Consider the following 26,191-nt stretch of genomic DNA (forward strand, 5'->3'; position numbering starts at 1 on the left):
AGGGGAGGGCCCCCGGGGGCAGTGATTTTATTCTGAGGGACCGCTCTGCCTCAGCCCGAGTCACTTGGAATGGTCCCTTGGAATGGTCAGCAAATAGAAGTCACCGCAAGATCTCATGCATCCTCTGGCACGAAATATAACATAAACTCTGACGAAGCCAATATCTACAGCTCCACCGATCTCTCATCTGGATCCCTCACTTGAATATCATCCCACAGCCTACTTGAGGCCTCCGCCTGCTTGTCTAATCGGCACCCCAAACCTAAAATGTGCCCAACAGCACTGCTTCCTTTCCTGCCCCCCAGGCCTGCGCCTCACATTGTCTGCCCATCTTGGCCCCATCCTTTATTTCTCTGCTTTTCATATCCCACATCCAGCCTCACAGCCAGTCTGTTGGCTCTATGGTCAAAATATACCCAGAATCTGACCACTTCCTGTCACACCCAACAGTAATAGGTACACCTGTCCGCCATCATATTTCACCAGGATTACTGCAGCAATAGCCCAGCTAAATCTCCCTACTTCTTCCCTTGTCTCTGCTGGCTGCTCCATGTCATCCAGAGTACAAGCTTGAAGCCAACCCACCTACAATGCTCCATGCTCTCCAACCCCTCCTAATCTCCAGCCATTTGACTTCAGGTCTGCTCTTTCCCTCACTCTCCATGCAGGCCACACCAGACGGTGATGGTCTTTATTGCCATCGGCCATACTCTATATTCACCCGTCTATCTGTTATATGGTGTATGTCCTCCCAACAGAGTAGAGGCTCCCAGAGGGCAGAGATAGTGTTCTGGTCCCTGCTGTATCCCCAGCACCTGGAATAGTATCTGGAACATAGTAGGTGCTCAATAAATATTAGTTGACTGAACAAATGAATGAATGATGAATGAATGAATGAAAGGATAGAGATGATTTTTTGTCATGAATATACTTATAGATTCAAAACATACAATATATATATCACTATAAATTGGAGAAAGGTACAAGTGAATTCTATCTCTACCAGTCTCTTTTAACTAGAAAGATTGATACTGGAGAGAGTTACTCACTGGTGGCCCTGGAGATCCTCTGGCACCAGGAAGGCCTGGGTAACCTTTTTCTCCAAGTCGCCCAGGGAGTCCCAAGTCTCCTTTACTCCCTTGCCTCCCAGGAAGTCCTGGAGGGCCGGGTGGGCCTGAGGGACCAGGCTGGCAGGCACAGAGCCCTGTGCTTCCTAGACAGAGGATAAAAGGCAGCTTTGTCAAATTTCCTGAATGAAATCCCAATAAAGTCTTTACTATACAAAACCAATAGTGCGAATAAGAACTAAAAGGGCCTGATGTGCACAATTCTTATCACAGAAAACTGATAACATGTGATGTGGAGAGCACAGGGCATGACCTGGGGGTAGCTATGGTCTATGTGGGTGGACATATCATTTCCAGACAAATGGGGTGCTCTGTCTTAATAAACGCAAACTGACAAAATCTAGGGGGAAAGCCGATGTCTGATTCTATGGAAGAAACTTTGAAAATAAGAAAGTTTCTTATTTTTAAAAGTTTAGAAGTCTCTCATTTGGTTCCTACTAAAAAAAAACAAAGTCTCTTAATTTGGTTCCTGCTGAAACAACAACAACAGAATTGGTTAGACCATAAACCCTGGGCATTTAAAGAACCCAAATAATATGTTAAGAGGGATTATTGATTGTATTGCATGTTACAGTTAGTAACTCCCTACAGTGCATTTTCTAATCATCAGGACCTTTAGTTTAAAAAAATGCCTTTTGGATAGTCAAACTCCTCAGCTCTCATACCTACCTGACTCAGTTGGTCAAAAAGGCACCAAACAATTTAGGGTGTAGAAACATAGAGCTATAGGTATTTGATGAGTCTGGGAAAGATGGGACCCACAGAGAGAAACCAAAATTAAAGATCAATACTGTCCTATCTCTGCTTTTTTCAAGTAATTGAGAGGATCCTGTGGAAAAAGCCATCACTTTGAGGCAAATTTCATGGCAGGTAAGTGTCTCCTTTATGCTGTAAGATATAGATTTGACTTTTCGGTAAGTTCTAATCACATCACAAGCACACAGTGAGTTAAGTACTCACAGGGGTAACTACCGTGAGTGAAGAATCTAAATGAAATCCACATTGTACATTTCATAATGCCTCCCAATCCTCCATATGTTGTTTTCTAGAAATTCTACTTTGATGCATACTTGCCTTTTTCTCCTTTTGAGCCTCTTCTTCCTGGAGGACCCACTTTGCCTTTTATTCCTTGTGGTCCAGGAGGCCCAGCACTACAATATACAACTTTCCAGTGGGAAAGGGGGTGGGCAGAGAGAATCACAATTTTTGTGAACATCTGATATAGAACATCTGATATAGATCTGATATAGAACAAGTAGAGCTTGGTGTGTTCACATTCACACCATCCCCTCAACACCATTCTTTCTTCCATTCCTTTCTTATGATTCTTTCTCTCTGCTATAAGAATATGTATACAAATAGACCATACAATTGTCACAGCAAGCTTCTACTACCATAACCATTGATAACACTATCCCTAATCTCAGCCCTAATTTAATGGGTTGCAAAGTAGTGGATAATAAAACAAACAAATATACCAAAACAAAACAAATAAACAAAAAACTAGAAGTAAGTATATGGCAAATATATTTTGCCCCTTAGTTATCAATAATTACCTAATAAAGAAAGCATAAAGCAGGGTTTGTAAAAATTCAGAGACATCTGATTAAAAATGTTAGATAAAATGCAAACAATAAGTTCCTTGTCTCCCCAAATACCAGTAAGATAACAGACAGTAAAAGAATATTATAAAAAGGTATAATCTTTCAAGACAAAGAAAAAGAGAAACCAAAGCAAAAAAAAAAAAAAAAGTAAAAAGATTTAGCAGACCTTAAAAAGCTGAATTCCAAGCAGGCTGTGGGGAAAGCAGAAACAGAACACAGTTTACCTAGGAAATCTCTTCCAAAGTTCAAGAATTGGTACCTCTGAAGTAGAATGACAGTGAGACCCCAAACAGGATGATTGGTCAAAGAAGCAGCTAAATAGTAAGAACACCTTCTCAAAAACTGCAGCAGGAAAAAACAAACGCCCTCAAAACTGGAGGAAAGAGACAATGAAGTAAGAAGAAATCTTTAAAATAAACTATATAGTTTAGAAAGCAGACAAAGGAAGGCATTTCATTCCCCAAACAGAAACAGGATGCTGCAAAAAGAAACATTAAAAGGGAACAACAACAAAAAATGAGAGAGAGAGAGAGAGAGAGAGAGAGAGAGAGAGAGAGAGAGAGAGAAAACAACAGCAACAATAAAATCCTCAGAAATTTTTTTAAAAAATGGTTATGAAAGCAGAAATTTAAAAATTCAGGAGCAGACTTGGAAGATGGAGTTGAGGAAGTCTACCAGAAAGTGTTACAGAAAAATTAAAAGGTGAAGAATAATAGAGTGAAGATTTGAAAAACAGACATGTAGGATTGATTCTCTAACAGACAAATATATTGAGTCCAGAAACAGAAAACAGAGGGAAAAAAAGGAGGACAAAGTATCCCCAAAGAAATACTTCAAGGGCTTCCTTGGTGGCTCAGTGGTTAAGAATCCGCCTGCCAATGCAGGGGACACAGGTTCAAGCCCTGGTCTGGGAAGATCCCACATGCTGTGGAGCAACTAAGCCTGTGAACCACAACTACTGAGCCTGAGCTCTAGAGCCCGTGAGCCACAACTACTGAGCCCGCAAGCCACAACTACTGAACACGTGTGCCACAACTACTGAAGCCCACGTGCCTAGAGCCCATGATCCAAAACAAGAGAAGCCACCTCAATGAGAAGCCCACGCACTGCAATGAAGAGTAGCCCCTGCTCGCTGCAACTAGAGAAAGTCCGCATGCAGCAATGAAGACCCAATGCAGCCAAAAATAAATAAATAAAATAAATACATTAAAAAAGAAATACTTCAAGAAATTTTTCCAGAAATGAAGGACTTGTGTTAAATTGCTCCTAGTGCCTGCAAATGTACCCACACTGAGGTAAATCACAGTGAAATTTAAGGGCATTGAAAACAAAGGAGAATTCCTATAAACTTTCAATAAGAAAAGGGATTTTAAACAAAGAATCAAGTATCTAAAGGTTACTGGACTTCTCAGTAACACTAAAAAGCAATGGAAAATGCCTTCAAAAACCTGGAGGAAAAATTATTCCAATCTAGAATTTTATATTCAACCAAACTATCAATCAAGTTCCACAGTAGAATAAAGGTATTTCAAACAGTGAAGACACCCCAAATATACACATTTTCTCACAAAGTATAATGAGTAAACCATTAGAAGAAATATATGAGTTGTGGAAACAAAGGGACCCAGAGAGACAGAGAGTCAGAGAGACAGAGACAGACAGAGAGATAGAGACAGAGAATTCCTAGGATAATGGTGAAGGAAGATCTCCAGGCAGTGTCGCAGCATCAGCTTTTAAAATTCCAACCTGACCTAATTTAAACAGGTCAAAAAGTTCCAGATGAGATTTAGTCAAAGAGATAATACTAGTAATGAGTTAAAATGTATGATTAAGAGACGTATACAATTCCGGATGGTTTGAGGTTGAATTAGCAATAAGTATATTGAAAACCAAGCAAACACACAAAGTTATGACGATTATTACCAAACGGTTATGCTAGGAAAGTAGTATCATATATTATTATATGGCTAAACTGGTGAATGGCATTTATATAACCTTCCATGTAAACACTGCATATTTATTTAACAAAAATTATGACGCTAACTATATTGACAGGTTGCAGGAGTGGAAAATGGCACATGTGTGGTGAGTGGGGAAAGAGGTGAATTCACCCGCTACAGAGGAAAGTCAATAGATAATGCGCAAACTGAAAAATTAAGAAATAGCAACACAAGTATGTTGAATGGCAATACAGAGGCAAATCCCAGGAGATCCAGCTAATTGTGGGGAAAATATTGCCCCTGGGGAGGAGAGAATAGGAGAAGGGGTTGCCTGGGATGGCAGTTTTTTCACAAAAGGCTTTGTAGAGCTGTTTGACTCAAGCCAGGTCCATACATAACTCTATAAAAATGACAACTACATTTAAAAAATAAAAATTGCATTAATTTACAACATTCTATCAGCATACTTAAATTCCCATCCAAATATTTTCACATAATTTAAGAGATGTGGCAGTCCAACATCAGTTTACTTTTTTGTATTTTTAATACAACTAACTTGGCTTATGAAATATTAGATAACGTTTTTAAAATTTGGAAAGTCACGGTTTCTGAATGATATGCAAATATCAAATGCAACATAAATGCTAGTGAATGTGAATGAAGAGCACTTTACCATCTGATCCTGGAGGTCCCGGCAACCCTGGCACTCCAGGCAACCCAGGTGGTCCCTGGTTGCCTGGTTTCCCTGGAGCAGAATCAGCTCTCCCAGGAATACCAGCTGCCCCTGGAAATCCTGGATGACCAGGAAACCCTCGTGGCCCAGGGGGTCCCATCATGCCTCCAAGAGAAATCAAGAATGAAAACCACACATACTCTCAGATTACATTTTTCTGTAGAAGAAATGAAAATCAGTACATTCTTCTTAGGCTGTGGAATTTTTTTAAGGAAAAAAAATGTAGCTAAAAAATAACTGAGTATCCCAGCCATCAGAATGCCTCACCTCCTTTGAAACAAGCACACAAGTGGTAATAAAGGTTTAGGGAATCAGATTTTCTTACCTTTTTGTCTATTCTTTAGGATTATTGGAAAAGAAATATATATTATTTAATTAAAATTAATTTTAAAATACCAAAAAACTTTGATAACTTGATAAAAAATAACCTGAATAAACACATTAGCACATATAGTGAATTAAAATATGGACTCACAGAAAGGCAAATACTGTATGATACCACTTACATGTGGAATTTTAAAGATACAACAACTAGTGAAAATAACAAAAAAGAAGCACATCCACAGATATAGAGAACAAACAAGTGGTTACTAGTGGGGAGAAGGGGGAGGGGCAAAATAAGGGTAGGAGATTAAGAGGTACAAACTATTACACATGAAATAAGCTATAAGGACATACTGTAAAACAAGCGGAGTATAGCCAATACTTTTTAATAACTATAAATGGAGCATAACCTTTAAAAACTGTGACTCACTATATTGTACATCTGTAACACATAATACTGTACATCAACTAAAGTTCAATAAAAAATTTTAAAAATTAGAAGAAACTAAATAAGGTAATACATTAAATCATGTAGATAGGTACCTGGTATATAATTTTAAGCTGTTTGTTTTTATAATTATCAATGACTAGTAGAATTTAATGAGAAAACTGGTGTTGCCATTTAGATACTAAAATGTAATATTTGGATATGATTGAGATATGCTTACACGGAGACAGTCTTCTAATCTTTTACCCCAAAATTAATTAGCACAGCCAGAAAAAAATGGGACTCACAAAATTATCTATGTAGATGTAAAATACTATAACCACTTAGGTTTGTGGAAAAGCAAAGAGGTGGTAGATTTGAACCTGGCCTCTCCCTCTCCAGCCACAGGTACTTAAGTAGGTTATTTAACTTATTTAATCCTCTATATCTTCCTCAGAGGCTTGTAATGAAGATTAAATAAAAGAACCCACATAAGGAGCTTACTGCAATATCTGGCATGTTCTCGGTGAACGACTGGATGCTCAGTGTGTTTAGAGCAGGTCAAAGTAATGCAGCAGCAGCTAAATCCTGCTTCCCCTTGACATGCTACTTCCCCCTCGCTGGTGGCTTTGGCTTAAAGACAGCTGGAAGCCTTGGTGTGAGCGTGATCATTACTCTGAGCTGCTTCTTCCTAAGCATGCCTGGTTCCAGGACCTCTCTGTGGAAGACTGACATTATCAAAGATGGCACCATGGTAGCTCTAGTCCCTCACGCTCTTGTAGAACCTTGACACTCCCCTAGCAAGAGGTGGAATGTTCCCCGTCCCTTCAATGTACCAGCCTTTTGTGGTTGTTTGGACTAATGAAGTATGGCGGGAGTGACACGATACGGTTTCCAAGGCCAGATTATTAAAGAAGATTCAGCTTCTTCCTTGTGAGCAAAATGCTTGGACTGGAGTCCTGAGGCACCACAGAAGCAATATCACTGCTCGGAAGCCACTGTAAGGAAGCCTAAATTAAGTACAGAGTCACACAGAGAGACTTGAGACTATATGAGAAATGAAGGAGAGAGATGCCTGGCCATTCCTCATGTTTCAGTTCCAGACACGATGGCTGCAACCAGATGAAAATCCCTGCTCCATAATCGCTCAGCTTAGCCCTTCCTGAATTCTTGAACCACAGAAAGAGTGAAGGGGAATATACTGAATGTTGTTGTCTTAAACCACTAGGTTTTGGGTTATCTGTTCAGCAACAGACAATTGAAACCCCGTCCGTCATCAGTAATGTAGCACGCAAGTTAAGTTGATGGCTTTCGTTATTGGGTGCATACGTGCTGGGGCTTTACGTGTATTTTCAAACATTATCTTTACTCCTTCAACAACCTTGAAAAGTTCGTACCTTATAGATAAGGCACAGAAAATTTAGGCCAAATATGAATACTGATAATCGGAGCTAACCCAGTGAGTCTTTACTATATCCCCAGCTGTATTCTAAGAACTGTATACATATTATTTCTTTCAACTGTAACAAGAACTCCGTTCTGCAGACAGGAAAACTCAGGCACAGAGAAGTTTAATAAATGCCCAAGATCACACAGTTTGTAAGTACTAGAACCTGGAATGTTTTTAGTCCATTGTGTAAACGCATAACTATTTCACTATACTATACTGATTGGGAAGGTTGGGATTCAATCACAGGTGTCTGACTCCAAAACCCAACTCATCTCATGGTAAATACTATAGATGACTATAAAATAAAATATGTATAACAAAGGCTACATACAATGGTATGTTTAAAACAAAATGAACATGTACTCCTGTGGACTTGGCTACCATCTTGTCTTCATAACAGTCCTAAGACCTGACTCGGAATCTCCACAATCAGTCACTGGATGGTCCCAGATGCTGCCTGCTATCTCGTCCCAGTACCAGGGAGAATGCTCAACCAGCTTCGAAAAGGCAGAATGGGTTACAGTGTATGGCATATCGCAGCCTCGACCACCAACTGATAGGACATGAAATCAATTCAGTTGTGGCCAGCATTAAAAACTTTTTTTTTCAAAAGAAAAGAATGGAATAGAAAACGGAGTGCATCAGATACCCCAGAGATATTATTTTGTGAAATCTGTGTTTCAACCATATGTATGTATGTATGCATATATGTGTGTGATGTAATGTAAATGCTATACAATATAAAATTATTTCTTACTATAGGTTGGAGTCAAAATATGGATTCTTTTAAAAAAGATTTTTGGAATTAAGAAGCTTCCTGTTATACTTGGTTTGGAATCTGCTAGAGACAGGTGTTACTTACTCCCACTGGGTTTTGATTTCAATCCGCTGGAGGTGGTATTTTTTTATAAACAAGCCCGAAAGGAGAAATGTAAGAGCGGAGTCTAGTGCCTCCCGACCAACAGAGTATTCTGTATGATTTATATAGTTCTGGGTCAATTAAGCTATGGCTGCGATACTGAAAGAGTAAATGAACTAAACAACAAAGCTTTATTTACTGCCTTTGTGGTAATCAGATCCTACAAAGTGAAAGCTAGCTTCGTGAAACATTAAACAAGAACTCTGTAGTTCACAGATGAACATCTCAGGAAACTTCTAACTCCTCAGGAACTATAACATGAAACAGACCGGATAAAATTACATTTATACCAGACTTTTCTCCCCACACGTTTAATCAGTCTTCCTGGGTTCACAGAATGCAAATATTCCCTAAATGTCCATTCTTAATCTCACTGGGAATATTAGCTAAGACAGCACTTGAAGGAGTTCAAAGTCCGTGTGTCAACAGGATTATTTCTCAGGCCTGTCATCAAATACTACCATGAGCCATAGGGGTTTTTTTGTGGGCGAGAGGGCTGTTGTTTTTTGTTTATTTTTTAACTAAGTCCGAATCAAAATTTTATTTTTTAATTTGCAATTTTGTATTTCCACATTTCATGCAGAAGATTTAAGTTGGGGCCTAGGTGAATGAACTAAATTTTAACAAGTAGATGTCCATAGAGAGAGCCTTCCAAGGAAGTGGGAACGACCTAAAGACACACTCTAACCCTAGCAGCAGTTTCCACATCTTAACCGCATCTGGTGATCTTGTGGGAAGCTTGTTTTACATACATACTTCTTATCACACCCCTGAGATAGTGATTGAATATTTCTCAGGTGCAGTCCAAGAGCCTGGATTTCTTCCAATTAAATGATTAATTGGCTTGAGCTCTGTGCTTCTTAATCCTGGCTGTGCATTAGAATTAAGCAGGGGTTGGGGGCGGGTGGTGGGTACTTCCCTGGCAGTCCAGTTAGGACTCCGTGCTTCCAATGCAGGGGGCATGGGTTCGATCCCTGGTCAGGGAAATAAGATCCCACATGCTGTGCACTGCGGCCAAAAATAAAAAAGTATGGGGACACTTTTATAAAAGTAGGTGCCTTGGTCCATCCATCCCTCAGAGAGTCCAACATTCCTGATCTGGGGTACGCACAGCCATCAGTATTTTTGAAACAATGCTGAGGTGATTTTAATATCAGCTAGAGTGGAGAGGCCCTGGTGTGGAAAAGGATGCAGCAAACCTGGCATGCAAAAGCCATACCTGCACAGACTTCCCCTGGTCTACCAGGGGGACCAGGGGGACCAGGTGGTCCAACAGCCCCCGTTTCTCCATAGCGGCCAGGGTGCCCTGGATCCCCTGGAGGGCCTGCCAAAAATAATGGCATAATGTATATAGTAAACATATATATACATTTAAAGGCTCACGCACGATCACTTCTTGTGAGCCTTCTTAAAGTACAACAGGAGATTGTTTTGCAGTTTCTCATCACGTTTAAAGTGCAATATCTTAGACCCCCCGCTGCAGACACATGAAGTAGTGTGGAATTTGTCATCGATCTAGGCTGCTTTCTTCCTGGAGGCAGCATCTTGGCAGGTCTTAGTCAAATGGTTTCACACATTTCTAGCGATTAAAAAACCTACTTTCTGAAAGGTAACATAATAAAAATTCCAGCATGCAGTTCACCCACTAAAATAAAATTTGGTGTCTTATGGCTGATAGAGACAAACCAAGATGCACATCTCTACTTGCACTAGTATAAGTATACATTCCTGGTAAAAGTTCATATATGTAGCCTGCCGAGTGTGTAAACTACAGAAGGACTAGGCCAAACCCTCCTTTTGGGACTATGCAAATCCCATTTCAGCATAATTTATAGAGAAAAAAAATGGAACACAAACCTTTGAGTGGAAGAGCTGGAGTTGCCACAAACCCTGGTGGTCCTGGGTGCCCGCGGTCTCCAGGATCTCCCTGAAATCATTCATTCATTCACTTTTCTTAGAAATATTAATCTTTTTCTCATGTTTCCTGGCACGAAGTAAATATTAGCATCACCAAGTAGGCATTCATATAGGAAACAAAGCCTATAGGCTGACTAGAGAAATAAATAGCTCATGGTGGTCTAAGAGGAACAAAAGTATGAGACCTCCCACCTACAAGCAGAAGTTAACAGCCAACTGGGAAAGTTCTCCCAAAAGAAAAAAAATTCAAACTCCAAAAACGCTTCCATGTGCATCAACTAGATACCTCTGAAGCCATGAAGTTTCTCAGATCTATTACGAGCATTAATGTCTAACTTGCACTCCAGAACAAATAGTTTATTTGCCTATAGGATCTGAACCTACATTTTATTTTAGCAGCAGATACTGTCCCCCTTAATTGTGTCACCTTAATGCCACCATGGCTTGTCCTGCACAAGTGCTGAAGGTGAGGTCACATAAAAAGGAAAGAAAAAATGCAGTGGTGTTCAAAGCAAAGAACTCTCCACGGTTCCCTATGTTTTTAATCATGATACTGTATAATCCCTAGGGAATTTTTGAATCTCTCATTATTATTCACCTTCAAAAGGATCATTGCTCAAATGTAAAATGTAATCATTACCACATGCATTAAAATAATATAAGCAAAATGAACTCAATTTTGAATGATTCTTTGAAATATTTTAAAAAATAAATTAGATAACATAAGGGATATAGGATGTTATCAGACTGTACTCAGATAGGCTCACTTTTTTACCTTTGGACCAAGAAATCCAAACGGCCCAGGATCTCCAAACACTCCTGGTTCCCCCTACAAATAACCAAAAACATGCCTTTTTTTATTTTTATTTTTTAAGCATATGTATTTATTTTTATGCACATATTTACCTACAAAATTTACAGGAAATAAAACAATGCATAATATATACAGTGCTGTTTTCATGAGGATCAAACAGTGAAGGTAATTGCAGAACATCAGGGATGAAACACGCCTTTTTTAAAAAATGTGATTGGGTAACAAATTATCTCATTCTCATTTAATCTGAATGACACATGCTCACTGAGATTCTGTACAGAATCTTAACACCGCTTTGGGGTTGCATCCGACAGTTTTATGCTTTAGTTTTTGTACCCACGGTGAAATCATGTAACTTATAAAATAAATGTGTTCCCTTTCTCATTACTGTGTGTGAGTCTACAGGCCCTGGTACAACTTTTGAATGATACTGAATTGCATTTACTAATGAATATGTATTTATCCTCTCTATAATCGTGTTCATTTACCTTTAATCCTGGAAAACCTGGAGATCCATAGAAGCCAGGGTCCCCCTAATAAATTCACAAAAATCAACACAAGCAGAATTAAAACAAAATACATAAACCAGTTCAGTGAATCATTTTCACCTTATGAGATTGATTCGTTGGTATTTAATCTTGTCTGCAAAGGTAGCTGAATAAAGGAAATAAATATAAAAGAGATTCCATTTCTTTATAACATTTGTTATTTTAATTGATCTTTAATCTTATTCAAAAAATTAATGTCCTTGACAGTGCTTTAAATTAAGAACACAGTTTTGTTGTTTTTGCTGTTCTTCCATTTCAGTTTATTTAATTTAATGCTTGCACTGAGCTAAATATCTTTGAATCGTCGCAATATAATTTCTCTAGAGATTAATAGTTGCTCTATGCATTGTCAGCAATGAAAATTACTACGGAAGTCAATATTGTCTCGTTAAGTACTAAATCTGAGTCAGATAAACTCAATGCCCATGCTCGCCAAGGTCTGGCCTTCATACTGACTCTATGAATGGGGATCCCATTAGTGACATGTGTGGAGATGTTTGAGCCCTGATGCTATAGTTGTTTTCTAGCTACTGCCCCTAGATCAGTACCTTCTTTTATCAAATAGGCTTAAATGAACAATTCCAAGCTACTATCACACTGACACTGAGCCAGTAAGAAAATGCCACGATCCCATTACTTCCTGCCAATTCTCCCATCTTCTGCTTGCCTGTTTTATCCAAATAATGTCCATGAAAGGGATGCTCTGGGGCACTTAGCTATCACACAATTCTTGCTGACCAAAATATAGCATTCCTCTTAGAGATAATCTCCACTTTTGAACTCTCAGAAATATTGATCTTATAAAAATGGGAGAGAGAAATGCCTCCAAACTCACTGAAGTTAAGGACGCCAAGAATGATCCTTACCCGAGGTCCTGGAAATCCAGGAATACCTTTCTCTCCTTTTGTCCCAATACCGGGTTCCCCCTTAAAGAGATGACACTTTTAGAGGAGTTCAAGCAACAATATTTCAGCAATACGAATGCAAAAACAAAACAAGAAATAAAAATTACTGCCAGCAGCTTAAAGAAAACAGCTACTTTGGAAATAGTCTTCCTACAGAATTATGATGAAATATCGAAAAGTTCTAGTAACATATCAGCATTTAAAGCAGTGATAATAACCATGTAAAAAATTTTAAATTAAGATAGCACATCATACAATTTTTTAAGTTCGTTAAATAAATTACCTTGGGGCCTGGTGGTCCGGGAGGTCCAATGATTCCAGGCGTTCCTTTAATACCCTAAAAATCACAATGAATATAATCTGGCTTACCGGCTTTATTCAACATACTGAGTTCCATCTCTTTAAGAAATTACCTCTTTCAACAGCCATTCTCCTAATTTTTTAATAAGGGATTACTCGTCAACTGTCGGTAATTAGCAACTAAGATCCAAGCGCACCTTTGAACCTGACACTCTTCAGGAGGCCAGTTCTGTGTAAAAGGTGTAGCATTGTGCGGTGCGGGACAGCAGAGCGGTGGGGGGAGCCACCATGGAACCAGGGCAGCAGATGCAAGCTGGGAATGCAGCCACTGAGAGGAGAGGCTCATTTTGAGCAAGGTAGTGAAACTGAATCCAGTAACTGAAAACTGACAAGAATGTGCACATGGCATCAGTAACATCAGTGCTGGAGGGTGACAAAGGAATTAATATTTGCCAAGAGTCTATTACATGCTCGGTTCTATGCCTCTGTCACCTTTCAATTACCAAAGCATCAGATCCATATGTAACATCTAAAGGACAGCTGGATTTCCAGTGGTATTTTCAGCGACCACATCAAAGACATGAATGGGGGACTATATCCTGGAGGACATGTCACAGTTTAGCAGCCCAAGCTAGGTCTGCCACTCAACAGCTGGGTAAACTTGAGAACAGTGGTAACCTTTCCAAGTCTCACTTTTTCAACTCTCTATAATGGAGCTAGTAATAGTACCAACCTGTAAAGGTTACCCTGGGATCAAGGCAGCGTTGCATGTAGGTGCTCAGCTCTTCGCTGGCACGGGAACATGTTCAGAAAATGTTGGCTATGACTACTTTACCAAGGTCACATATGGATTGAGAATTACCTTTTCTCCTTTATAGAGACCAGAGTCAGGCGGCTGCACCAGAAGGGTGGGTCCTGGAGATCCCTGTTGGCCAACCTCACCCTTTAAAAAAAATCAAGATAATGAGAATTTCATATTAACTTTATTTTGAAATAAAAATTGAAACTAAGAAGACTTTCACCCACATATTGTGGTATAATGCTTACAAGCCTGTATGTCATGGATTTAAAATAAAAATCATGGCAAATACATAATGTAATTTTAAATGTTTATTGTTTTTCATAAATAATACATACTTACTGTTAAAAATGAATTTAAAAAATAAAAGTGATCCATAATCCTACCATCCAGAGGTAATCTCTATTAAAACTTTGGTACAGTTCTTTGTGGTGTGTGTGTGTTTGTATGTATGTGTGGGTATATAACTGTGTATACACACATGTATACATATACATATGTCTACATATACACATGTGTGCATAATATGTATGTGTGCATACATGTATATGTAACTGAATGGTGCGTTAAACATAATTTGAAACTCTAATAGAAGACTCTTATTCAAAAAGACACATACACCCCAATGTTCATTGCAGCACTATTTACAACAGCCAAGTCACAGAAGCAACCTAAAGGCCCATCAACAGATGAATGGATAAAGAAGATGTGGTACATATATACAATGGAATATTACTCAGCCATAAAAAGAAATGATATTGGGTCATTTGTAGAGATGTGGATGGACCTAGAGACTGTCATACAGAGTGAAGTAAGTCAGAAAGAGAAAAACAAATACCATACATTAACGCATATATGTGGAATCTAGAAAAATGGTACAGATCAACCTGTTTGCAAGGCAGAAATAGAGACACAGATGTGGAGAACAAATGTATGGACACCAAGGGGGGAAAAGGGGGGTGGGATGAATTGGGAGTTTGGAATTGACATATATAAACTAATATGTATAAAATAGATAACTAATGAGAACCTGCTATATAGCACGGGGAATTCTACTCAATGGTCTGTGGTGACCTAAATGGGAAGGAAATCCAAAAAAGAGGTAATATATGTATACCTATAGCTGATTCACTTTGCTGTACAGCAGAAACTAACACAACATTGTAAAGCAACTATACCCCAATAAAAAATATATATATATTATAATGAAAGTAACACTATATAAAAATAAACATAATTTAAATGAAGAATATAGTTTACATTTTAGTAAAATTTTAAATCATTTAATATATTTTACAACATTATTTTTTGCACATTTTCCTATCATATTGGGTGGGCCAAAAGGTTCGTTCATTTTTTTCCATAAGATGGCTCTGGTAGCACTTAGTTGTCTTTAACTTCATTCGAAACAATTTTGTTAGACGGTATGTGACAGGTGTCATATCAGCGTGCATTTAAAAAAAAGACATCAAAATTGGTGAATTTTTGCGGAGCCATTTTAATATTGAAGATGGAAGAAAAAAAGCAACATTCTCGGCATACTATGCTTTAAAAGGTAAAAACGCAACTGAAACACACAAAAAGATTCGTGCAGTATATGGAGAAGGTGCTGTGCCTGATCGAACGTGTCAAAAGTGGTTTGCAGAGTTTCGTGCTGGAGATTTCTCACTGGATGGGGCTCCATGGTCGGGTAGACCAACTGAGGTTGATACGGTCAAATTGAAACAATAATTGAGAACAATCAACATTATACCACGCAGGAGATGGCCGACATACTCAAAATATCCACATCAAGCATGGAAAATCATTTGCACCAGCTTGGTTATGTGAATCGCTTTGATGTTTGGGTTCCATGTAAGCGAAAAAAACCTTCTTGACCATATTTCCACATGCTATTCTCTACTGAAACGTAATGAAATAGTTCAATTTCTAAAACAAATTGTGACGGGCAATGAAAAGTGGATACTGTACAACAATGTGGAATGGAAGAGCTCGTGGGGCAAGCGAAATGAACCACCACCAACCACACCAAAGGATGGTCTTCATCCAAAGAAGGTGATGTTGTGTATATGGTGGGATTGGGAGGGAGTCCGCTATTATGAGCTCCTTCCGGAAAACCAAACGGTTAATTCCAACAAGTACTGCTCCCAATTAGACCAACTGAAAGTGGCACTCGACAAAAAGCATCCAGAATTAGTCAACAGAAAATGCATAATCTTCCATCAGGATAATGTAAGACCGCATGTTTCTTTGATGACCAGGCAAAAACTGTTAGAGCTTGGCTGGGAAGTTCTGATTCACTCGTCGTATTCACCAGGCATTGCACCTTTGGATTTCCATTTATTTCAGTCTTTACAAAATTCTCTTACTGGAAAAAATTTCAATTCCCTGGAAGACTGTAAAAGGCACCTGGAACAGTTCTTTGCTCAAAAAGATAAAATGTTTTGAGAAGACGGAATGATGAAGTTGCCTGAAAAATGGCAGAAGGTAGTGGTACAAAAGGGTGAATACGTTGCTCAATAAAGTTCTTGGTGAAAATGAAAAATGTGTCTTTTATTTTTACTTAAAACCGAAGGCACTTTTTGGCCAACCCAATAAGTACTAGAACCTGGAATTTCCCCACATCATGACGTCTTCCAGTATATTTTTGGCAAGCGTGTTAAATGGCTGTACCATAAATTTCCCAACCACACTGGAACTCCATGAGAGCAGAGATCAGGTCTGTCTCGCCAAATCCCCACACCAAGCACCAATCCTAGCCTGGCACAGGGTAGATGCTCAATATCTATTTACCCACAGTTGTTGAAAGAGCCCCTCACCAACTCTTAAGCATTCAGATTGTTTCCAGATGAGCTTCCACCTTAAAGCACTTTTCTGAAGTTTATCCTTACTTAGTTTTGTGTTTCAGCAGAAAGGACTATGGGTGTGAGGGGTGGACGGTGTGTTGCTCAATGCTTTGGGTCACAGTTATTCATATTTTTATTTATGTGTGAAGTTTAGGACTCTGATGAAATTTGGCAAGTTAAGCTAAACAAATCCATAATTAAACAGATCGTTACCCCGGATATATTATCAGAAATATTCCATGTCTTTGGGCTATATAAATTAAATTGAATTTACTGTTAGGTTTTGTCAGGACTGTCATTTTATAGTCAAGGGTAATGGTGTCATCATAATTCAGCAAAGACAAATTCTCAGCCATAAAGCTGGACAGTGACGAGAGAACGAACACAAGTTAAGTGGTAATCAGAACCGTCTCCTCGACCCGGGTAGCCCATACATTTTAACATGTGCTCCTCCACGCAAAAGGGAGTTCTTACCGGGTCTCCCATTTGCCCCTTTACTCCCACGCCAGGATTACCCTGGAAAAGAAAAGAAAAAGGAAACTAATTGCTTTGGAATATTAAAAAGTAGTTACAAGTCATAAGACTTCTGGTTAAGCAATATGTTGAAGTGTATTTATTAAATAGTTCGGGAATTCTAAAAAGAGGGAAGACATGATTCGGACAAATATTAGTGGTCACTTATCTCATTGTACATGGACTTCATTTGTGTATCTTACTCATGGCTGCCTACCTTCAAACCTGGACTCCCAGGAGGGCCTGGAGGTCCCTAAATCAACAGCAAAAACACACAGATCAGTTATCAGTGATGGAGATCAGACTGTGTCCTTATTGGTTGTCCCAAGCTCCTCCTTAGGAAACGCTTAGTTTTGAAACACACATGATGGACTTCCTACCACGGCTGGGCTGCTTGCCCCCCACCTCCACCCCCCTCCTGCCCCCCATCCCCTCCTGCCCCCCACCTCCAGGGACCCGTGCTTCAGGAGGGACTCACGCTCATAATGGTGAGTGTTGGCTGATTCATCAGGTGATAATCTCGAAAAGAACCCATCTCTGCCTGAATTGCCCAAGACTGCAATTCTGCTTTCTTTTGCTTGATTTAAATATCAAGTCAGGGCTTTTGGAGAGACAGAATCAGCAGTGCTGTACTTACTGCCAACCCCGGCTCTCCTGGATATCCCACTGGGCCTGCTGGTCCTCTCACTCCCCTTGAGCCCTAAACATGAGAAAAATCAGTAAATTCGTTACCAGAAACCATAATCATCGTTCATGGGAGAGCTGCATGTAATCCCAGTTGGATAAAGACCTCCGGAGAAATCACAGTCCCGGCCACACCCGCCCTGCTGCGTCATCTTGAACAGTAGCTCTGATAGAGCTGGGAAAAGGGCACAGAGCTGGCAGGCAGTAGCACTTGGTGGGTGTGACTAACTCCTACGTTTGGGATTAAGACCCAGAGATCAATCTACTTATTCACAAATAAATCTTGTAGTAGCAAAAGTAGAGAACAAAGAAACCTTGTTACTCCTAAATTCCATATATGTTATAAATTTAATATACATCAAAATGCTTTTACAATATTAATATTACTTAGCATTAAATAAATTATTAATGTAGTTATACTCTAATACATCCTTTCAATGTGCCCTGTAAGATCAGTGTGAATAGAAATGTCCCCAATTCAAGATCAAGGTAATTAAGCCATAAACAATTTTCTGCAACATGTTAAGTTACAGCAGAGTAACACACAAATTCACAAGGAAAGGTTATAGTTGGGCAGTTCTAGAAGTATGGAGAAAGGGGCTCTGTTCTCCCACTCACCCTGCCCATGTCAAACGATTTGAGAGTGTGCAATGGCATTACTCTCTCCTAGAGAATGAATTGGTATTTTTTTAACAGTGACACCAAGGTATCTCATTGATAATGTAGAACTGAGCTGCCGGGGTAGTAAGGAAAAACCAACCTGGGAAAGTAATCCTGTCAACAGCCAGAAGTTACCAAACACAATTACAGGTGAACCATTAGGAGGCCAAATTGCTTTCAGTTTTAATCTTGTGAATATTGATGAATTGGAAAGACAAATATAATCAGTGAATCACAAATTCCAGGAACATGAAGACAGGGCAAAATACTAAACATAATACACAATTACTGATTCAGCAAGCAAAATCATTTTCACTGGACATATATTATTTAGGTAGTTTCTAAGCCGAATTATCTTCCTAAATATTAAGCGACTATAGCTACCCAAGCAATACCAAATGATCATTGCAAGATAGAAGTGAAAGGTAAGCCGGAGCTTACTGAGATTCAAGGGCGGCTCTGTGGGCCCGGGACCTGTGCAGTCTCACGGGGCCTCATGCTTGATTTAATGCTCTGCTGTCACCATCTTAAAATTTGTAATAATTTTTGAACAAGAGACCTACATTTTCATTTTGCACCAGGTGGGCCCTGCAAATTAGGTAGCTGGTCCTGCTGAGATGCAAACTAGTGGAGACCATAGGCTATCTGAGGAGCAAACAGAAGCGCACAGCCTGCCCAGGAGACTTACTGGTAAGCCGGGAGGTCCTGGGTCCCCTCTGTCACCCTGCAATAGTATCAGGACACTGCATTAGAAGAGCAACACCATTTCCCTAAAACACACAACATAAAAATAAACACACACACACGGGACTTATTTGGACTGTCTGTGCAGTTTGTTCAGTTTTTCAGTGTTGAAAAGACAGCTGTGGAAGGGCTCTAAGCCCTGAATTCTACTTCTACCCAGCTGAGACCAGGGAAAGATTGCTGGGGACATGGAATCAAGGTGAGATTTCATCTTTCAGTTTAAAATGTTCTAAAGAAAAAAACAAAGCTCTAAATTCTCGATCCAGTGGTCCCATTTCATCAGTTTAACTGTCTGTCACCTGATTGGCAGACCTTTCCTCCCTTAATTAACACCTTGTTATCACCCAGGAGCAAAGGTAAAGGGCATTCGTGTGGAAACCCTCTCTGCCACTGTGCACATCTACCGCTTTGTGACTCGACTCTGCCCTGAGACTCTACTCACTTTAAAGGATCAAGGGGTGTATATTCTCTTGAATACAGACTCTTCCCTTTTTTTGCAAAATGTAAAATATACCACAAAATATACGTATGATAAAATTTAACATCTTAACCTTTTTTAAGTGTACGGTTCTGTGGCATTAAATACATTCATCATGTTGTGTCACCATGCTGTGCTTCCATTGTCCAAGCTTCTTCATTTCGTCATGGAAACCCTGTATCCGTTAAATACTAGCCCTCCATCCCTGCTTCCCCAGCCCCTGGCAAGCACCATCTACTTTCTGTCTCTATGAATTTGACTACTCTCGGGACCTCATCTAAGTGGAATCACACATTTCCTGTCCTTTTGTGACCAGCTTATTACACTCAGCACAATGACCTCAGGGTTCAACCATGTTGTAGCATGCTTTAGAATTCCCTGACTTTTTAAGGCTGAATAATATTGTGTTGTATGTGTGTATGTACTACACTCTGTTCACCCATTCATCAGTAGGTAGACACTTGGGTTGCTTCCACCTTTTGGCTATTGTGAATAGGCTGCTATGAATATGGGTGTACAAGTATCTGTTTGAGTCCCTGCCTTCATTTTTGGGAGAACATATCTAGAAGTAGAATAGCTGGGTCACAGGGTAATTCCACATTTAAGTTTTTGAGCAATCACCCTACCATTTTCCACAGCAGCTACACCATTTTACATTCCCACCAGCAATGCACAAGGGTCCCGACTCTTCCACGTAATTACTAACACATTATTTTGTTTTTCTTTTTTTAGTAACAATCATCCAAATGGGTATGAAGTGGATATAGGCTCTTAAAACCACTGTTTCTCCAAAGTTATTGATCTGCATGCCACTTCCATTAGGGATCCTCTGTCTCTCTTTAAGATGAGGAATTCTCTATATTCATCTCCCTTTCTGTCTCGCTTGTTCTTTCGTGCACAATTACCAAAAAATACTCACCATAACTAATATTGTACTGTACATTATACTCTACAATACATGGCAGCATAAACTATTATAACAGACCATCAGCACTGAGAGGAAGGCAGGGTAGATATTAATTTCCTTTCACAACTAAGGAAAATGAGGGGCTTCCCTGGTGGCGCAGTGGTTGAGAGTCCGCCTGCCGATGCAGGGGACACGGGTTCGTGCCCCATTCCGGGAAGATCCCACAAGGCACGGCGCAGCTGGGCCTGTGAGCCATGGCCGCTGAGCCTGCGCGTCCGGAGTCTGTGCTCCGCAACGGGAGAGGCCACAACAGTGAAAGGCCCGCGTACCGCAAAAAAAAATAAAATAAAATTTTTAAAAAATAAGGAAAATGAGGCTCAGAGAGGTTGAGGGGATTGCTTAAAGTCACAGTAGTAGGTAAGGGTCAGTTCACTCCTTCCAATACATCATACTGGTTCCTAGAATGACCCTGTTTTTGATGCTAAGTTTATGAATGTATCATTTAAGCTATAAATAGAAGCATAGTGCTTGCTGTCTAACAAGTAAGAATAGGCACAGAGGCTATAAACACATATTGTAAGCTCACTTAAGGGATCACCGCTCAGGTGCGGCCACTCCAGGTGGCACAGAACTTGGAATCTGATAGAAGCAATCTAGGACTACTTTTATCTAATTATTGTAGAATATCTTTCCTTAAGAGAAATGACCATGTCTTGACTCCTCTTGAGTCTATCGTATCTAGTGATCTCCTTCTGCTCATCCACGGCTACTCAGATTAGAGAGATGCGGTGGTCATTCAAGAGTTTATTTCTGAATATTTGTACATCATTCTCTGTGAAAAACACAAAAGCATTTCATTTGCTAAGGATAGTGCTATCAGGTTTCTACAATTTTCAAGTTCAATAGTGGTGACTTCTATCATCATGAATGGTAAGTATTAATATCACAATATTTTAACTACAAAGTAATTAATGATTCTCAGCTGGAAGTGATTTTTTCCCCCAGGAGACATTTGGTAATGTCTGGAGATATTGTTTGGGTGTGTGTGGGGAGTCAGGGGGGTGTTACTGGCATCTAATGGGTAGACGCCAGGGAAAATGTTCAACCTCCTACCATACACAGGTCAGCCTCCACGACAAATGATTAACTGGCCCAAAATGTCAACAGTGCTGAGGCTGAGAAACCCTGAAATAAATGTATTCATTGCGACTCTGCGAGAAGCGTAGGGAGGGAGGGGAACTCTGCAGCCAGAGAAGCTAAAGCCAAGTGCCTTCACACAAGAAGTATGGATCATCCCAGAGGGTCAGGGTAATGATCAAAACCAGTATCCTCAGAGACATTTTAAAGGAAATCTCAGTCCATGTGTTTTCTTCATGGGTTTACTTATACAGAAAAAAGTTGTTTCAAACCCACCCTGATTGTAAAGCTTACCTGAATACCTTTAATGACACCTAAAATGAACACTGAATTTCCTTTTTCTCCTTTTTTCCCAAGAAGGCCCTGAAAATAAAATATTCACTTTAAGAGAGGAAAAGAGCTATTACTATTTCTGTATTTTCTTTTGCAAATGAAATATTACTCACCAATAAAATTACCATTATAATCATATTTCACTAGTGGAGATTTCTTTATTCTCATTTTTATTATCATCCTAGGTTGTCATATATACTTATTTAATATTTGGTTAAGATCTACTGAGGAATCTCCTAAGACAGAATATCTACTAATATATTTATAAATATATTACAAATATTTATATATATTATAAATATGTAATGTATTTATATAGGTTATATATAATACTAATACATTTATAGCTGTTTACTAATTATTCAGCAGGAAAATTGCACTCTTCTTCACAATATAATGCACATAATACTTGTATTATACTTATAAGTAAACAATTTTGCACTTGTCAGTTAATAATTTATGCCCTAGAGATAGCAAAAAAATTATTTTATCCATTTAAGTATTTGTATTCAAAACAGAGCCTAGTTATCCGCTGTAAGATTAACTTTTAAAAAAACATAACACGTTCCTTTTAGAAGGTTTTTATACATAGCTGCAAGTTTGTTTACTTAGAGTAATTTTTTAAAGTGAATGAAATACCTCAGTGTACTTTCTCCCCAAAGTTTTCCTACTTAATATCTTAATATCCTACTTAATATCTTAATACATCTTAACTTGGTTACCATATGAAAATTCTACCATCTTCATGTATCAAGCTCCTGTGAAGGACATGCAGATTTCAAAGCTAATCCCTCTTAGGAGAGTGCCTGACTTTGCTTCCAGTGGGAGATACTAAACAGTTTTGTGGTAAATTACACCAACGCTTTCCCTGAGAAATCAGATTTGCCTACACAAGCAACTGTTGCTTCGCACAGTCCCAATACGTGTGAGTTTCAGTTCCACATATAAGTTACATCACACCAGTCCTCCCACCAACTGGTTCAAATTTCAGTTACCACTGCGTATTAATTAACTGAGTCACTGCATAAAGCACAAACATCACTGCTGACTCATTGGTCCACAGATCACTACACAAGTAACATGTGAATCATGATCACCAACTGATCATATCACTCCTTTCAAAGTCTATCAGCGACTGGTCACTAACATCTGTTAGTTCACACACAGACAACGAAGTGTGTAGCTGTGTTGCCCCTTGTCTCCCAGTGATAAACCCAAAGGACATTTCATAAAAACAAATCATTGAAAGAGAGGGTTGCCAAGAAAGATGAAAATGAAGTGAGGAAATGAAAACTGCTAATAGTGCAGGTGAAATTCAAATAGAACGTAAGTGGAATTAGGGAAGGAATAGATATTGTGGGAATGTTGTCACTGCTCTCATTCAAGCCAGAGGGACTTAGGAAGGCAAACTTATCAACATAAAAGAAGGAAGTGGTGTGACCAAAAGGATGAAGATGTGCCAGAGGGAGTGACACAGGCAGAAGAACTTCACGTTAAAGAAACTCTCAGAGATATTTCACCACACTGGAAGCTGGTCCAAGCTTAGAGAAGAGTATGACATTCACCAAAGCATAGAAAACACATTCACTTCATGTCTTAAGTTATGGGACCAGATGACAGCAAGCACAGTTCAAACTGCCTTGATAAGTTTTTACAAAGAAAGAAAACCCTTTAATTTTCAATGTTCCTAATGCTTTAGATTACAACGTACTAAATAAATATTAGCTTAAAATTTTTTCTCTATATATTTATGATGTTTTAACAAAATATCTTAAAGGTCATGGAACGATAGTAATTTTCCCATTGGATGTAAAGGCTGCTTTGTGCGCCTTCAGATTGCATGCCATTCTTAACATCTCACACTGTGTGCAAAGTGAGCTCTGCCCATATAAGAAACAGGTCAAGGGAAAGAAAATTGCTTTGCAAAGAGATCATTATGACAAACTTCAGTACTGTGGTCAGTACTACATGCTGTGTTCAAGCTAAAATCGAGAACCCTCCTCTCCTGAATGTTCATGGATGCTCAGAATGAGGCATGAACCAATTTGAAGATCTTAAGAGATGTGCATTCACCAGACTGCACCCCTGAGCCTTCAAGGGGGCTGAGTCTGAAAATAAAGAGTGGTTGAGAAGCTTAACAATGGGAGTTGGTTGTTACTTGGTACCACAAGAAAAAATGTGAATATGGAAAAATTCTTTTTTGAATTTTGTGTTCAGATCGATCATTTCTACTACGACCTGAAACAAAAGGAAAACTCACAGAAGAAAGCAAGATGATTGTGGTGGTGATGAGAAAACCTTTTAGAAGGAATCTCAGGAAATGATATTTAATTAAAGAAATGGAAAGGCTGAAAAACAGTCACAGAAAATCAGCTTTGAAAGGGTAAATTATCTCTAGTCTTTATTTAAGTGAGAAAAAAGGAAAAGAGAGAGAAAGGAGATACAAGTGGTAGAGGAAAAGGGCAGTTCTTGCTGAAGTTATGTTTAAATAAAAGTCCAAATTTTTGAAGGAAAAATAAAAAACTAAGAGCTGTAAAGTTAAGTGTTGGATATTGTTAGCTGTTTCTGGACCTCCATTCCAAATCTCTTCCATTTATCTTTTTGCATTACAGGAGCTAGAAAGCTAAAAACTACATTTCCCAGACTGCTTTGCAGCTGGGTGTGAAGTAGGTTCCACCTGGGAGATGTACTTATGAGATTTGGGAGGCAGAATTGAGGAAGACATCCTCTTCGGGTACTGCTGATGCTGCCAAGCAAGAAGTTAGAAACTTGAGTGTTTGCTGGTGTCTCGACATTCAGAAGTGCGGCCAGTGGCTGAGGTGCAAGAGAAGCTTCTGACTTCTGAATCTCAGCTAAGTGTGAGCCCTTGAAATCAGCAGTCCCATAGTGACCCTGGAGTTTCAATCCTCCAACCATAATAATCAGTGCCAAATTCCTGGTATTAAATTCCTCTTGGGCTTCCCTGGTGGCGCAGTGGTTGGGAGTCCACCTGCCGATACAGGGGACACGGGTTCGTGCCCCAGTCCGGGAAGATCCCACATGCCGCAGAGCGGCTGGGTCCGGGAGCCACGGCCGCTGAGCCTGCGCGTCCAGAGCCTGTGCTCCGCAACGGGAGAGGCCACAACAGTGAGAGGACCCCGTACCGCAAAAAAAAAAAAATTCCTCTCGTCTTGAAATACCTAGAGGGGTTTATGTATCTGCAGTGAACCCTGAATGATAAACAACCTAAGCTTTGCTAAGTGGCCTCCCTTCCCCTATCATCCATTCTCTGTATGGCAGCCAGGAGCATCGTGATAGAACGTCAGTCAGATCATATTTCTTCCTTCCTTAAAACCATCCAGTGCATTCCCATGGCATGGAAAAGAAAACCCAGCTTCCTTCCATAGTCTACAAGGCCCCGTGTCTTCTAAGTCCTGCCCAACTCTCTGTCCTCATCCTCCAGCCACCCGCATTTGTTCACCAGGCTCCCAGTACACTTGTAATAACTCTGTTTCTCGAACACATCCAGCCTGCTCCCACTGGAGGGCCTTTTCACTTAAGATTCCCACTAGGCTGAACTGTGGCTGTCTTACTGGGGAGCCTTGTGGGCCAGGAGCTCCTCTTTCTCCTGGAAAGCCTGGAGCACCTCTTGAGCCGTTGTAGCCATCTACACCAGATTTGCCTCTGGATCCAGGAGGCCCTGGGTGCCCCTACAAGAAACAAAATGATAGGTGAAGCATTTTTGCAAGAATACCATCACAAAAAGGTTCTGCGATATGGGTCCCCAAATTATGGCAATTGTGACTCACATGTCGATCAGTTTTGTGAAACCTCCTTCCCCACCCACAAGAACTATGTAGCATAGTAAAAATAAATAAATCTATTTTCATACACCCCAATTTAAATTAATTTAGTCTGGAGTATTTTCAGAGATCAGGGAGGAAATCTTCCTTGAAATCCTTAGAAAGACTCTAATGAATTATAAACCCTGCCAAATACCTTCTCCTTCTTTCCTCTGGTTTTCGTATCAGCAATGAGAGGTTTAAGCCCACTCCCACCATTAGGACTCGCCAGCAAATAAAAACTTTTGTAATGAGTATAAA

The 26,191-nt window shown here is 39.6% G+C and overlaps 1 protein-coding gene across 1 annotated transcript in view; it reads right to left on the bottom strand.

The window, feature by feature from the left end:
- The window catches only part of COL4A4 (collagen type IV alpha 4 chain), a 131,033-nt gene that overhangs the window by 62,699 nt on the left and 42,143 nt on the right, over positions 1–26,191 (bottom strand). The window contains exons 6-21 of the mRNA XM_065880183.1: positions 25,682–25,798; positions 22,071–22,139; positions 19,199–19,234; positions 17,804–17,866; positions 17,384–17,419; positions 17,128–17,169; positions 13,871–13,951; positions 12,992–13,045; positions 12,670–12,729; positions 11,744–11,788; positions 11,217–11,270; positions 10,382–10,451; positions 9,744–9,848; positions 5,345–5,509; positions 2,198–2,291; positions 1,050–1,209 (exon numbers count right to left, since the gene is read on the bottom strand). Coding sequence (XP_065736255.1) covers positions 1,050–1,209; positions 2,198–2,291; positions 5,345–5,509; positions 9,744–9,848; positions 10,382–10,451; positions 11,217–11,270; positions 11,744–11,788; positions 12,670–12,729; positions 12,992–13,045; positions 13,871–13,951; positions 17,128–17,169; positions 17,384–17,419; positions 17,804–17,866; positions 19,199–19,234; positions 22,071–22,139; positions 25,682–25,798 — 1,251 coding nt within the window. The remainder of the gene's footprint in view (positions 1–1,049; positions 1,210–2,197; positions 2,292–5,344; positions 5,510–9,743; positions 9,849–10,381; positions 10,452–11,216; positions 11,271–11,743; positions 11,789–12,669; positions 12,730–12,991; positions 13,046–13,870; positions 13,952–17,127; positions 17,170–17,383; positions 17,420–17,803; positions 17,867–19,198; positions 19,235–22,070; positions 22,140–25,681; positions 25,799–26,191) is intronic.

This window comes from Phocoena phocoena, chromosome 7 (genome assembly GCF_963924675.1).
Source record: "Phocoena phocoena chromosome 7, mPhoPho1.1, whole genome shotgun sequence".
NCBI lineage: Eukaryota > Metazoa > Chordata > Mammalia > Artiodactyla > Phocoenidae > Phocoena > Phocoena phocoena.